At 47.6% G+C, this 14892-nt stretch overlaps 1 protein-coding gene across 2 annotated transcripts in view; it reads left to right on the top strand.

Annotated features, from left to right (window-relative positions):
* LOC141075716 (disintegrin and metalloproteinase domain-containing protein 33-like) overlaps window positions 1-3559 on the top strand; it is a 145450-nt gene extending 141891 nt beyond the window's left edge. Inside the window, exons 21-23 of one of the 2 annotated variants that reach the window (XM_073562866.1) lie at window positions 72-275; window positions 357-475; window positions 634-3559. In XM_073562866.1, the coding sequence (XP_073418967.1) occupies window positions 72-275; window positions 357-475; window positions 634-691 (381 nt within the window). In that variant the 3' untranslated portion in view covers window positions 692-3559. Of the gene's footprint in view, window positions 1-29; window positions 276-356; window positions 476-633 lie in introns of both variants that reach the window. The other variant, XM_073562865.1, reaches the window with a different exon arrangement.
* The last annotated feature ends 11333 nt before the right edge of the window (window positions 3560-14892 follow it).

Genomic DNA, 14892 nt, shown 5'->3' with positions numbered 1-14892 from the left:
GTACTTGATCTTTTGCTCTAACCACACAGAGCTCATGGTTTGCTTTCCATGGGAAACGTGGGGTCTCGCAGGTCAACTCTCAGCCAGTCAACATTGTTCGGCCACTGGTGCAACCAAGCATCCAGACACCAAAGACCAGCATACAGCTGAAACCATCAAGACCTCCTCCACCAGTCAAGTCCTCCCCACTCATACCGGCCAAGCAGGACAGCCAACACACAAAGCTCCTGCCGCCTAAGAAGCCACTGCCCTTGTGTCCAGTCCGGACCCCACAGGTAATGTTGTCAAGTGCAAAGCTTTCTAGTATTCTCGAAGAATTACACTATAATGCGACTTGTTTTCTGTATTTTTAAAAGGTGAACCCTCCCCGAAAGCCTCTTCCTGGGAACCCAGTCCAGAAGGAATGTTTTCTGGTGAAGACACCGGTGAAACCTCCTCTGACCAATTCCGCCATGCAGATGAAAGCCTCGCACTGGTAGGTAACTTGTGTTACTATGAAGGGTCCTCTCCACATGGACAGGTCTCCTGATTATCCTGCACATTTCCACCATGATATTTGTATTTTCACATTAAATGTTACAGATGCGACATAAAACGATCCAAAAACTGACTCCTGTTTCTTTCTTCCTGAAGGCCAAAGCCTGGAAGTAGAGTTCAAGCGACAGCTGCGGCCTTTCTCCAAAAACAATGATGTAGTCAGCAATCCAAGAGTTGGAAACGAAGCCAGGAACTAGGAGACACGCCATCCTGACACCAGCACTATGAGGATGAGAAGACCCTAAAACTGCTGAGATTTCCATACTGAGATTGTAGACACGTCAAGGTGAAAAGAGGACATCTGATCATGCTGGACACCGAGCGTGCCTTCATAGTGTATTGCACTGAGGTACTTCATGGAGGAACGTCCATGGTCTTCTCAAATGTATGTGGAATGATATTCCCTACACTGCGATGATGCTCTACTGGACCTGGTCTGAGCGTGAAGAAGACTTCCATCATCTTTGTGGACCAATATTAAGAATTTTTTTGAGTGCCTTATAAAATTAGAATATGCAAGAATATTGAGGTGTGAAGAGAAAGCCAAAATGATGATCTCTCATCTCTCACCCACGTGGAACTAGAGAAAAGTAATGCATCTCTCCCATTATGTCCCTCCTACTGTCATCTGATCGGACGCTTCCGATGTCTTCTCACATGGACGTATGACGATATCTGTCACAACAGGACTTCATTCCTTCCAAATGTCCCTCGTTGTAATAGCCTCCAGTGATTGGAAATCCCGGTGACATCTCACCCATGCACCTACTTAGAGAACTTCACTTGTGGACTGTACATTCACGTGAGGCCGGTCTGCCAAGCATATACATATACCCACACCCATGGAGGTTGTACTTGGGATATGTGCTAAGTCATATAAGGTATTCAGTGTGGAGAAGACATCTGACCAGGGATCGGCCGTCGGGACACTCGCTTATATACTGTACTAGTTTACATCGTCCTCTGCTACCATAGAAAACCCGCACAGTGCAATATGGACGGTATACTATATACACACTCATGGAGGTTGTACTTGGGATACGTGCTAAGTCATATATGGTATTCAGTGTGAAGACATCTGACCAGGGATCGGCCGTCGGGACACTCGCTTATATACTGAACTAGTTTACATCGTCCTCTGCTACCATAGGAAACATACGCAGTGCAATATGGACGGTATACTATATACACACCCATGGAGGTTGTACTTGGGATATGTGCTAAGTCATATATGGTATTCAGTGTGGAGAAGACATCTGACCAGGGATCGGCCGTCGGGACACTCGCTTGTATTCTGTGTATTATATACTGTACTAGTTTACATCGTCTTCTGCTACCATAGAAAACATGCGCAGTGCAATATGGACGGTATACTATATACACACCCATGGAGGTTGTACTTGGGATATGTGCTAAGTCATATATGGTATTCAGTGTGAAGACATCTGACCAGGGATCGGCCGTCGGGACACTCGCTTGTATTCTGTGTATTATATACTGTACTAGTTTACATCGTCTTCTGCTACCATAGGAAACATACGCAGTGCAATATGGACGGTATACTATATACACACTCATGGAGGTTGTACTTGGGATATGTGCTAAGTCATATATGGTATTCAGTGTGGAGAAGACATCTGACCAGGGATCGGCCGTCGGGACACTCGCTTGTATTCTGTGTATTATATACTGTACTAGTTTACATCGTCTTCTGCTACCATAGGAAACATACGCAGTGCAATATGGACGGTATACTATATACACACTCATGGAGGTTGTACTTGGGATATGTGCTAAGTCATATATGGTATTCAGTGTGGAGAAGACATCTGACCAGGGATCGGCCGTCGGGACACTCGCTTGTATTCTGTGTATTATATACTGTACTAGTTTACATCGTCTTCTGCTACCATAGAAAACATGCGCAGTGCAATATGGACGGTATACTATATACACACTCATGGAGGTTGTACTTGGGATACGTGCTAAGTCATATATGGTATTCAGTGTGAAGACATCTGACCAGGGATCGGCCGTCGGGACACTCGGTTATATACTGTGTATTATATACTGTACTAGTTTACATCGTCCTCTGCTACCATAGGAAACATGCGCAGTGCAATATGGACGGTATACTATATACACTGGTGCCGATATTCTGGGTCGTCACATGGTCCCGGCCGTAATTTACAGTGTGCCCTCATAGTAGATGTGACTTCAGCTATCCGGGAATGCTGGGAGTTGTAGTGTCAGCACAGATTGCCGACCGCTGCTGTAGACATCCTCAAGTGGATTTTTCAGAAATTCTATGGTTACAATTTCTGGTACGTTCATGTTCGATCTCTGCTGAGTTTTACCTCTATATAACACAACACGGATTTACGTTCAAAATAGCAGACTTTGAATGTAAGTCCGTGCTGTGTTATATACTAATTTGTAGTGCCATAAATCACTTGTATGGACATTTTTTGGACTAATGCAGAGTGACGACTCTTCCTTTCATATGATATACGAGACATTTGTACATCCATATTTTTATTATTTAAAGTGTCCTTTTAATCTATTTGCTATGGGAATCACTAGTCAGTCAGTCTATAGGCAGATTGACAGATGAAATAATTTCCAGGGCGTACGGTGCCTCAATACCAGGCTGATGGAAGATATAATAGAAAGCAAGGTATACGTATATTACATAGCTTAACACATCATATGGTGGTTATTTCCTGTGTTAATGACAACTTAAAGTATGGGGTACGGCCATGGGGTCCGCACTGATGCCAGATTATACAATTTTGAATACTCCTGTTCTCAACCTTATAGCTTCTCTTTTCATTTTGTGTCTATCTCCTACTATTGACCCCAGACTGCTGCGCCAGGACAGCCTGACAGGTGCCCACCCCTATACTGATGAATGTTTACAAGGCTCCTGAGCCGACTCTTGTTAGGATGTGCTGATCATTGTATTTAATTCTGTGGTACAGATGATAGTTGTTTTTAATAAAATACTTTTTTTTACAGGTAATTTGCCCAAATTGTAGTCCATTGCATCATTAGATACCCACCAGATACCCTCGTATATACCAGCAGACGCAGACCTAAGCTGGTTTTGTGTGTGTGGCCATTGAGTTGTGGCTAGACAAATCTTGCTACATATATATTCTGTGAGAGCAGGAACAAGCGTATGATCCATATGTTGCATTTCTTCTTATGCAATGATGAGACAGGTGTCATCTCTTCACCTTCATATTGTACAATGTCACATTTCCAGCTCTTGGAACGCTCCCACGTGACCATGTTTACTGGTTGTTGTTGAGTCAGGAAAGTCTTCAGGAAATACATAGGAGTCTGGAGAAGATAGAGATGTCTGGAGGAAGACACAGAAGGTGTGGAGGGAGAAAGAGATAAAGTTGTAAAGATAATTTCATGTCTCAGGTCATTCACCATGGCCAGACCGAGAGCAGCAACAGGACACAAGGTAGTTATACTGCATCAGCGAGGTCTCTCCCAGGCAAAGATGTCACAGTAGACAGGGGATTCAAGATGTGAGGGTCAAGATCTTTTAAAGAAGCACCAAGTTATGCGTGACGAGGACAGTAGAATACACAAAAAGGAAAAACTGCACATCCAGAAATAGAAAAATGGAGAAAAAAATCTAGCGGTCACCAGATACTGATGAAGGAGGTGACGGGCGGTCACCAGATACTGATGAAGGAGGTGACGGGTGGTCACCAGATACTGATGAAGGAGGTGACGGGTGGTCACCAGATACTGATGATGGAGACAACCGGCGGTCATCAGATACACTGATGGAGGCGACAGGTGGTCACCAGATACTGATGAAGGAGGTGACGGGCGGTCACCAGATACTGATGAAGGTGACAGGCGCTCACCAGATACTGATGAAGGAGGTGACAGGCGGTCACCAGACACTGATGATGGAGACAACCAGCGGTCATCAGATACACTGATGGAGGCGACAGGTGGTCACCAGATACTGATGAAGGAGGTGACGGGCGGTCACCAGATACTGATGAAGGAGGTGACGGGCGGTCACCAGATACTGATGAAGGGGGTGACGGGGGGTCACCAGATACTGATGAAGGAGGTGACGGGCGGTCACCAGATACTGATGAAGGAGGTGACGGGTGGTCACCTGATACTGGAGGTGACGGGCGGTCACCAGATACTGATGAAGGAGGTGATGGGCATGTTACGTGTTACAGAACCACTCAGCACCCAGAATATGTTGTGCAGTTATATGTATGTATAATAGGTTCTATGTGAGATGCATGTCCCTAATGCATCAGCCCACAGGCTGCGCCCCTGGGCAGAGGGGACATGATATTCTCCTTTTGTCCACCCTCCCCCCACCTTTGTAATTCCCACAGTAAACATCGGCAGGCTCCGGCCACCTGCGGCTTTTGTAATGCATGTCTGGCCTGACGCTTGTCTATTGGCCGGCCCTCTGTATCTGTGTGATATATTCTGTGTCCTGTGAGTAAAGTGTTGTCAGACTGGAAATACGTAGAGAAGCAGTGATCTTTTATATGCACCCATGTAACCAAGGAATTCCAGCCAGCGTCATTCATTCAGACTCCAGCCAACGCAGAGCGGACCTCCGAAAACATGGGGTGGTACTGAAAGAGGTACCCCAGCCTGGGTAGACCCCGTTACACTGGTGGCGGCAGCGGGATATGATACCCCTTCTACAGGAGGAAAGGAATGAATGGAAAACAACTACCAGAAGTTAAAGAGGACTACATTAAAAGATCTGGTGGAAGCCCGAGGGTTGATCGCCAGCAACAAAACAAAAGCGGATTTGATAGCAGCCATCATGGAACACGATAGTGCAGCGCCCCCCAATGTGAACGTGGAGGAGACCGAATTCCAGAGGGAGGTAAAGAACAGATTGGCGTTCTATGGCCCAAACCCTGCGGTAGAGATCATACGAGAGGTGATGGCTGATGTGCGTACTGATCTGATGGAAAAGATGGCCGAGCAGACCAGGATAGAGCTAGCCAAGATGGAGATGGCAGAGCGGACCAAAGTGGAGCTGGCCAAGATGGAGATGGCAGAGCAGTGAGAGGAGAGCCAGCGAGCGGGGGAGCTCTGGCCTTCGACCAGGTACCTTCAACAGTAAGCCACAAAAAGATCCAGTACAATGCCTTCCGACAGTTGGGGGAGGCAGAGGAAGACATTGATGGCTTTCTGCAGGACTTTGCGCGGCAGTGTGCCCTTCATCAAGTAAAACCGGAGGAACGGGTTCAGATTCTGGCCAGCAAGCTAACAGGCGGGGCAGCGGACGCCTATCGCATGGTACCTGATGAGGACTGTATGGACTATGAGCGGATCAAAGAAGTGATCTTGGCCCGGTATCCGCTGACACCAGAGGCATACCACCAAAAGTTCTGCGGACTTATAAAACGCGTTACCGATACCCACGCTGAATGGGCCTGTAAATTACGGCGGTCACTGCTACAGTGGGTACAAGGGAGCCAAGCAACCACTAAGGAGGACGTCCTCCAGCTCTTCTTGTTAGAACGATTCTTTAATGGACTAACCCCCGAGACACAGGAAATGCTTCGGGACAGGCGGCCAACGACTCTTGAGGAAGCCGCTCGTCTGGCCGATGAACATCATAATGCCAGGAGGCCGCAGTTGTCCGGATCAAAGATGGTCACTAGGGGCCCGCCCATGAACCTGGAGGGCCCCAAACCACTGAAGATTGTAGGGGGACCAGCTAGAAACCCAGCCTACCACAGTCCCCCTGGGGTGCGATGCCACACCTGCCGTCAGCTGGGCCACCTGCAAAGACAATGTCCCAACCGAACTCAGCATACCCAGTGGCCAAAGGCGGGAACAGCTACCTTCAGCCGGGCTGCTGTACACTGCTACCAAGGCGAAGCTGACCCGGCATTGGGGGCTACGATTAACCAAGGGGTGGAAGAAATGGAGGAAGTGCTGCATGAAGTAGACCCCATGCAGGCAGCCCGGGCAGATAATCGACAACAGCATCGACAGGTCGTGTGGGTTAATGGGAAACGTATGCAGGGACTAAGAGATTCCGGAGCAACTTTGACCCTTGTGAAGCCTCATCTCATCCGGGACCAAGAGAAGACGGACCGGACAGTGGCAGTCCGTGTAGCAGGGGGGCGCCATACATCGACTGCCCACTGTTAGGATTCACCTGAACGGGGGAGTCGGGGATGGCCTTGTTGAGGTCGGCTTGATGGAGGATTTGCCTGCAGACGTCTTGCTGGGAAATGACTTGGGGCCCATGTTGTCTGCATTCTCGGTGGCCCCTCTGGCTGAGACATATCCTGTGACCACCCGGAGACAAGCTCGAGCTGCGGAGGCGGAATCACACTCAGAGGAGGCCCAGGTAAGACATCCCAGCCCTGCACGTATTCCCATAGCCAGACACATTTCTTGGGCCACCCCAGATGAATTTAAAAGGGAGTTACTTGAGGATCCTTCATTAGAGGGATATCGTGGAAAGGCACAGGAGGGGAGAGGAGTACTGGAAGGGGAACAGTTTGTATGGAAGCAGGGACTCCTCTACCGGATCACAGAGCAGCACCACACAGGGACGAGCCCCACTATAAAACAACAGCTGGTAGTTCCCAAGAAGTATAGGCAGGAGCTACTGCGAATCTCTCATGATATACCCTTGGCCGGGCACTTCGGCGTCAGTCGCACCAGGCATCGTCTGATACAAAACTTCTTTTGGCCGGGGGTAACCTATGATGTTCGTCAGTACTGCCAGACCTGTGACAGTTGCCAGCGCATTGGCAAGAGGGGGGATCGATGCAAGGCCAAATTACACCCCCTCCCCATTGTGGCGGAACCATTTAGCCGAGTAGCGGTCGATCTGATAGGGCCGTTAGCCAAACCCAGTCCGTCAGGGAAAAAGTATATATTGACAGTGGTAGATTATGCCACATGGTATCCAGAGGCGGTTGCGTTACCTAACATACTGGCAGAGACGGTGGCGGCCGCCCTGCTCCAGTTGTTCTCACGGGTTGGATTTCTCCGGGAGATTATCTCGGACCAGGGTACCCAGTTTACAGCAGAGGTGACCAACCAACTGTGGAAGCTGTGCGGCGTAAAGTCCATTAGAAGCGCCCCGTACCACCCGCAAACCAATGGGTTGTGTGAACGCTTTAACGGGACATTAGAACAGCTCATTGGGACTTTTACCAGGACCTACAGGGACTGGGAGAAATTCTTGCCACACCTCCTGTTTGCCTATCGGGAGGTGCCCCAAGAATCCATGGGGTTCTCACCGTTCGAGCTGGTATACGGGAGACGGGTAAGGGGACCCCTAGATATAGTGCTGGAACACTGGGAAGGGGAGGGCCTCATAGAAGGGGTACCTATTTTACCCTATGTGCTGGAATTCCGGGACCGCCTACAGGAGCTGACCCAGGTTGTACGTGAGAACCTGCAGGCGACCCAGCGGCGCCATCGCATATGGTACGATCGGAGGGCCAGAGAGCGCACTTTGGAAATAGGACAGAAGGTCCTGGTGTTAGAGCCCACTAAGCAGAATAAGTTTCAAGCTGCATGGCAGGGGCCCTACCAGGTAGTGGGGAAAATAGCCGACACAACCTATAATGTCGCCGATTGTGACGACCCCAGGGTTATCCGCATGTTCCACGTGAATATGCTGAAGCCCTACCGGGAGCGCCCTGAAGAGGTAGTGGCCATCTGTGCACCTGAAGCAGAGGATTTAGCCGGACTTCCCTTGCCGGATGTCTTAGGGGAAAGGACTCAGTCTAAAACAAGGGACCAGGTACACTTGGGTGAAGACCTAGGCCCCCGGGAGAGACAGCAGGCGGAGGAGTTGTTGAGGCAGCGACAGAGGATGTTTTCGGGGAGACCATGGTACACTCGCCTGGCACAACACAAGGTTGAGACCCAGGATCAGACACCCCTGCGACAAAACTCCTTCAGCGTCTCTGAGTCTGTACGATAGGGGATGCGACAAGAGATACAAGAGATGCTGCGTTTAGGGGTCATTGAAGAGTCAGTCCCTGGGCATCCCCCGTAGTGTTAGTTCCCAAGAAGGATGGGACTACACGGTTTTGTGTAGACTATCCTAGGCTCAATGAGAAAACAGTGACGGATGCATACCCCATGCCGCGTGTGGATGAGTTGTTAGACCGGCTGGCAGGGGCAAAGTATTTGACCACCATCGATCTATGCAAAGGCTACTGGCAGATTTCCCTTAGTCCTGACGCTATTCCCAAGTCGGCATTTGTCACCCCGTTCGGCTTATTTCAGTTTCGAGTTATGACATTCGGGATGAAGGATGCCCCGGCGACCTTCCAAAGGCTGGCTGACCGGCTTCTGGATGGTCTCCAGGACTATGCTTGTGCCTACCTGGACGACATCGCCATCTACAGTGCGTCATGGGAACAGCATGTAAATCACCTAGAGACAGTATTGGACAGGATCCACCAGGCTGGAATCACCCTGAACCCAAACAAGTGTCACGTGGGCAATGCAGAGGTTCAGTATTTAGGGCATTGGGTGGGAAGTGGGAAACTGCAACCAGAACCAGCCAAGATTGAGGCCATAGCCAAATGGCCCATCCCACGCACTAAAACCCAGGTCATGGCGTTTCTAGGGACAGCGGGGTATTACAGGAAATTCGTTCCCAATTGCAGCAGCATAGCCAAGCCCCTCACTGATTTGACCCGTAAGAACCAACCCCGCCAGGTAACCTGGACCTCAGAGTGTGAGGAAGCCTTCCGCCAACTAAAGGACGCCCTCACCAATACCTCTGTATTGGCCGCACCAGATCCAACTAAACGTTTCCTGGTTCACACAGACGCTTCTATGTTTGGATTGGGGGCAGTACTCAGCCAAGTCGGGCCGGACGGCCAAGAACACCCGGTAGCTTACTTGAGTCGGAAACTACTGCCCCGTGAAGTAAGCTATGCGGCCATCGAGAAGGAGTAAATATAAAAAGAGAGAAGCCAGCGCTGCCGGTGGTCAGAATGCATAACATGAAGTGCAATGCACATATTAACATCTAACTGTATTCAATATGAGACATTTGGCAAAATATTGATCAATAAATTGGCCGCCGCGCCAAGGCAATCTCATGTGGGGGGTCCTACTCTACATTTTTATTATTCACTGTGCCATTACGGCCTCCTGAATATTTTAAAAGCAAGACCATATCTATTGCAAATGTACCTGAAACATGTCTGAATTGCTCCCGTGCAGCCAGATGAAACAAGTGCAGATAAAGGCCAACCAGGTCTGAACACAGACATCTCAGGTTAAACCTCCACACACTGCCCGACCAGCAAACACAGATGAAGGGCGATGCAGGCTCAGACACAGGTGCACAAATTAAATAAAGCCTGGGGCAAGGCGGGGCTGCTGTGTGTGTGCACAGCAGCCTAGATCCATCACAATGAACACTGCAAAAATGGCGAACATAACCCAATGCGTACGGCAACAGTGGTGGTCAGCCACGACGCCATATGCAAATATAAAAAGAGAGAAGCCAGCGCTGCCGGTGGCTGGACGCATAACATGAAGTGCAATGAGGAGTGCCTGGCGGTAGTATGGGCACTCACGAAGTTGCTACTATATTTGTATGGACAACAGTTTTCCCTCCTAACGGACCATAATCCCCTAGTCTGGCTTAATCGGGTCTCCGGAGACAACGCCAGATTGCTGCGGTGGAGTTTAGCCCTAAAACCTCTGGACTTCACCATCCACCACAGACCCGGAAAAACAAAACGGTAATGCCGATGGACTAAGTCGACAAACCCCATAAACTTCGGTCATCCCTAAACCGATCCGTTGAGGATCAGACTGTGTATGCCGATCGCGTCGCTGAAAAGGGGAGCCGTGTTACAGAACCACTCAGCACCCAGAATATGTTGTGCAGTTATATGTATGTATAATAGGTTCCATGTGAGATGCATGTCCTTAATGCATCAGCCCACAGGCTGCGCCCCTGGGCAGAGGGGACACGATATTCTCCTTTTATCTGCCCTCCCCCCACCTTTGTAATTCCCACAGTAAATATCGGCAGGCTCCGGCCACCTGCGGCTTTTGTAATGCATGTCTGGCCTGCCACTTTTCTATTGGCCGGCCCTCTGTATCTGTGTGATATAGTCTGTGTCCTGTGAGTAAAGTGTTGTCAGACTGGAAATACATGGAGAAGTAGTGATCTTTTATATGCGCCCATGTAACCAAGGAATTCCACCCAGCGTCACTCATTCAGACTCCAGCCAACGCAGAGCGGACCTCCGAAAACACGGGGTGGTAGTGAAAGAGGTACCCTAGCTTGGTAGACCCCGTTACAGGGCGGTCACCAGATACTGATGATGGAGGAGATGGGCGGTCACCAGATACTGATGATGGAGGTCACCAGATACTGATGATGAAGGGGACGGGCAGTCACCAGATACTGATGATGAAGGGGACGGACGGTCACCAGATACTGATGATGGAGGTGACGGGCGATCACCAGATACTGATGATGGAGGGGACAGGCGGTCACCAGATACTGATGATGGAGGGGACGGGCGGTCACCAGATACTGATGATGAAGGGAACGGGCGGTCACCAGATACTGATGATGGAGGGGACGGGCAGTCACCAGATACTGATGATGAAGGGGACGGGCAGTCACCAAATACTGATGATGAAGGCGACAGATGGTCACTGGATACTGATGATGGAGGCGACTGGCGGTCACCAGATACTGATGATGAAGGTGACGGGCAGTCATAAGATACTGATGATGGAGGGAGGTGATGGGCAGTCAACAGATACTGATGATTTACATATCTCTTCCCTTCAGTCACTTTGCATTTTGGTAATTTTCCCCATTTTGCACAGTACTGTACAGTAGATATATATTATACAGGCCGTGTTAAGAATGACACCAGAGAGACAACGCAGATCCCACCACTGCCACCAATTGTCAAAGTTTACAGCCGCCTGGGAGGTCTCTCAGATCCACCCGCTGTTATCTCTTTGTCACAAACAGCTCTCTGCTGCTCCCTATCTTCTGGAGAATTACGGATTAACCAACGATTAACGGAGGAGGTCGAAGGCTGTTACGACAAATAGGCCAGTTATTGGGGAACTAAACGTGAGCATATGGTATATACACATAGAATATATATATATACCCCGGTACAGTCTCTGCGAACTCCACGATAACCCAAGAATTACTCACTGCCATCACCAATAGTTTATACAGGCCGATTGGATGCCTGATTCTAGTAGAGTTTGGCTTCAGGGTGCAGTTTACAGAACAAAAGGAACAGAACTATTAAATATTATATTTATTCCAGAACGATGGGCAGTGTTTATAAAAAAAATGTACAAAAGATTTTACAAAGGGGACAAAACAATACAGTATAAACAGCTACATAAAATAGACAGGATTAACAGAAGCTTACTATGCTAGTCACAGAGAGAGATCAGTGGAGAGAACTTTGGAAACATCCAGTGAATGGGATCACGCCCAGTGGGACTGAAAGTTTGTGAACTCTGAAGAACTTTTCATATTTCAACATAAATTTGACCGAAAACTTCTTCAGATTTTCATAGAAGTCCCAAAAGTAGATAAAGAACCAAGTCTATAAGATGAGCCAAACGTTTCAGACTTTGGTATTTATTTGTATTGAAGAAAACAATTCAATATCACATGTGTGAGTGGTAAAAGTAAGTGACCCCCTCGCTCTCTGTATCTGCTGTGTCCCGTGTGCAGCAATAACGGCGTCTATGCCCTTCCGAAAATTGTGATGATTCCTGCACATCGGAGGGGGCACTTTTAGCTCATTTCTCCCCATAATTCAGCTTCTCCTCTGGTGTTGGTGGTTTCCTGCCATGAACTTCTCGTTTATGGCCCAACCACTTCATTTCTATAGGATTAAGGTCAGATGTGACTCGGCTGCTGCAGAACTTCACCTTTATTCTTCTGTCACTGTTCTGTTGTAGAACGACTTGTGGCTTTGGGTCGTTTTCTTGCTGCAGGACCCTCGTTCTCCTGAGATTCAGCCCATGGCCAGGCGTCAGACATTTTTTTTTAGGATTTGCTGGTATAATTCACAATTCATTCTTCTATCCTGGTCCAGATGCAGCAAACCTGTCCCTAACCCTGGTCGCACCACGTGGGTCGCAGATGTAGGAGGTTCTTATGCTGTAATGCAGTTTTTCTTTCCCCAAACATAACGCTTTTCATTTAACCCAAAAAGCTCTATTCACAACACATTGTTCCAGTACCTCCTTTGGGTTTGTCCAGAGGGTCTTTAGCAAACTGCAAAGTTCTTTTTAAAGTGTCATTCTCCTTGCAGTCCAGTCCTGCATGCAGACCATTGTCGTTCAGTGTCTTCTGATGGTGGAGCCACTAGGTTACGTGAGAAAAGGCCTTTAGTTGCTTAGAGGTTACCCTGGGCTCCTTTGTGACTTCACTGACTATCATATGCCTTGCTCTTCAAGTAATATATTTGCTGGTGGGCCACTCCTGGGGAAAGTAATAAAGAGGTGTTGCCTGGCAAATATTAGCCTGGGGACAATCACCCCCCCACACTGCCTAAAAAATTGCAGATCGTCCATCTTTAAACTGCTCACCTCTGACAGCTGCATAGAAGCAGCAGAAATAACAGGGCTAAAAAATATATAAAAATGTGTCTGGTGTTTTCTTCCCATGGGGATGACACACATGTGCAATCTTAGATAAATTAACGATCTGGACCAAGGAATAGTCTAATTTTTTTTTTTTCATTAGATGTAGGTGATATAAGCTCATAATAACCTTATAATATGCAACCCAAATACAAAGCTGGTAGTCAACTACATCAAATTTTCCATGGAGTAGACTTGATACATCAGACTCCACATAGACTTCAATAAAGATCTGACATTTAAGACATAAATTACAGAAGCACGCTTATTACATAGATACTACAAGAAACCAGAATCATACAGAAATACAAGAACAGAACCAGTTTACCAGAGAGAAAAAGCAACAGAACCAAGCCTATTACATAGACAGGGGAACAGAACCAGATTACATAGATAGGGGAACAAAACAAGCTTACTACATAGAAAGGGGAACAGAACCAGATTACATAGATAGGGGAACAAAATAAGCTTACTACATAGACAGGGGAACAGAACCAGATTACATAGATAGGGGAACAAAACAAGCTTACTACATAGAAAGGGGAACAGAACCAGATTACATAGATAGGGGAACAAAATAAGCTTACTACATAGACAGGGGAACAGAACCAGATTACATAGATAGGGGAACAAAACAAGCTTAACACATGAAGACAGAACAGAACCAGCTTTCTACATACAGCAGGTGAAATAAGTATTGAACAGGTCACCAATCTTCTATGTAAATCTATTTCTAAAGGCGCTATTGGCATGAAATTCTCACCAGATGTCGGTAACAACCCATCCTATCCACACAGGACAGAAATCGCCATAGGTGTTCATAAATTATGTGTAATAATGAGAAATGACACCGGGAAAACGTAATGACCGCATGAAGAAAGAAAGGATCAAATCTATCAGTATTTAGGAAGCAATCCTGCTACTTACCGACAAACAATATCAGCTGGTTCATGTGATGGCCTATAAAAAAGTGTCTAATTACCAAGGTGCCACACAAGAAACATCACGTGATGGGTAGAACCAGTGAGCTGTCTCAAGACCTTCGCAACCTTATTGTTGCAAAATATACTGATGTTATTGGTTACAGAAGAATTTCCAGAAGTGGAAAGAACATCATTTCAACATAAATTGGCCATGGACATGTGCTCCCACAAGGTTTCACCATAAACCGGCCTCGACCAGGTGGTACCCGCAAGATTTCACCACAAACCGGCCATGACCAGGTGCTTCCTGCAAGATTTCACCATCAACCAGCCACAACCTCAGACTCCCCGCAAGATTTCAGAAAGAGGAGTTATATAATATAATATATAACTATCAGAAGTGTTGTTCAAGAACCAAGGACAACCTGTGAAGAGCTACAGAAAGACCTGGAATCGGCAGGTACAATTGTTTCAAAGAAAACTATAAGTAATGCACTAGTTCTCCATGGCCTGTATGCACACTCACCACCCAACCTCCATGGCCTGTATGCATTCTCACCACGCAAGACTCCATTGCGAATAAAAAGCATGCTCAAGCACGTTTCCAGTTTCCTCAGAACATTTAGACAAGTCTGTGAGACCAACATTGAGCTCTTTGGATGCCATAATACACACCGTGTTTGGAGGCCTGTGAGGAGATGGCCGCTTACTTAAGACTATAGGACAAATGGACGTAGAGCGGAGACTTTTCCCAGCACGGAGC

This window comes from Dendrobates tinctorius, unplaced genomic scaffold, assembly GCF_039654945.1.
Source record: "Dendrobates tinctorius isolate UK_male_01 unplaced genomic scaffold, ASM3965494v1 ptg000367l, whole genome shotgun sequence".
In the NCBI taxonomy this organism is placed as follows: Eukaryota; Metazoa; Chordata; class Amphibia; order Anura; family Dendrobatidae; genus Dendrobates; species Dendrobates tinctorius.
Note: the sequence above shows the minus strand (reverse complement) of the source record. Positions and strands in the feature narration are given on the sequence as shown.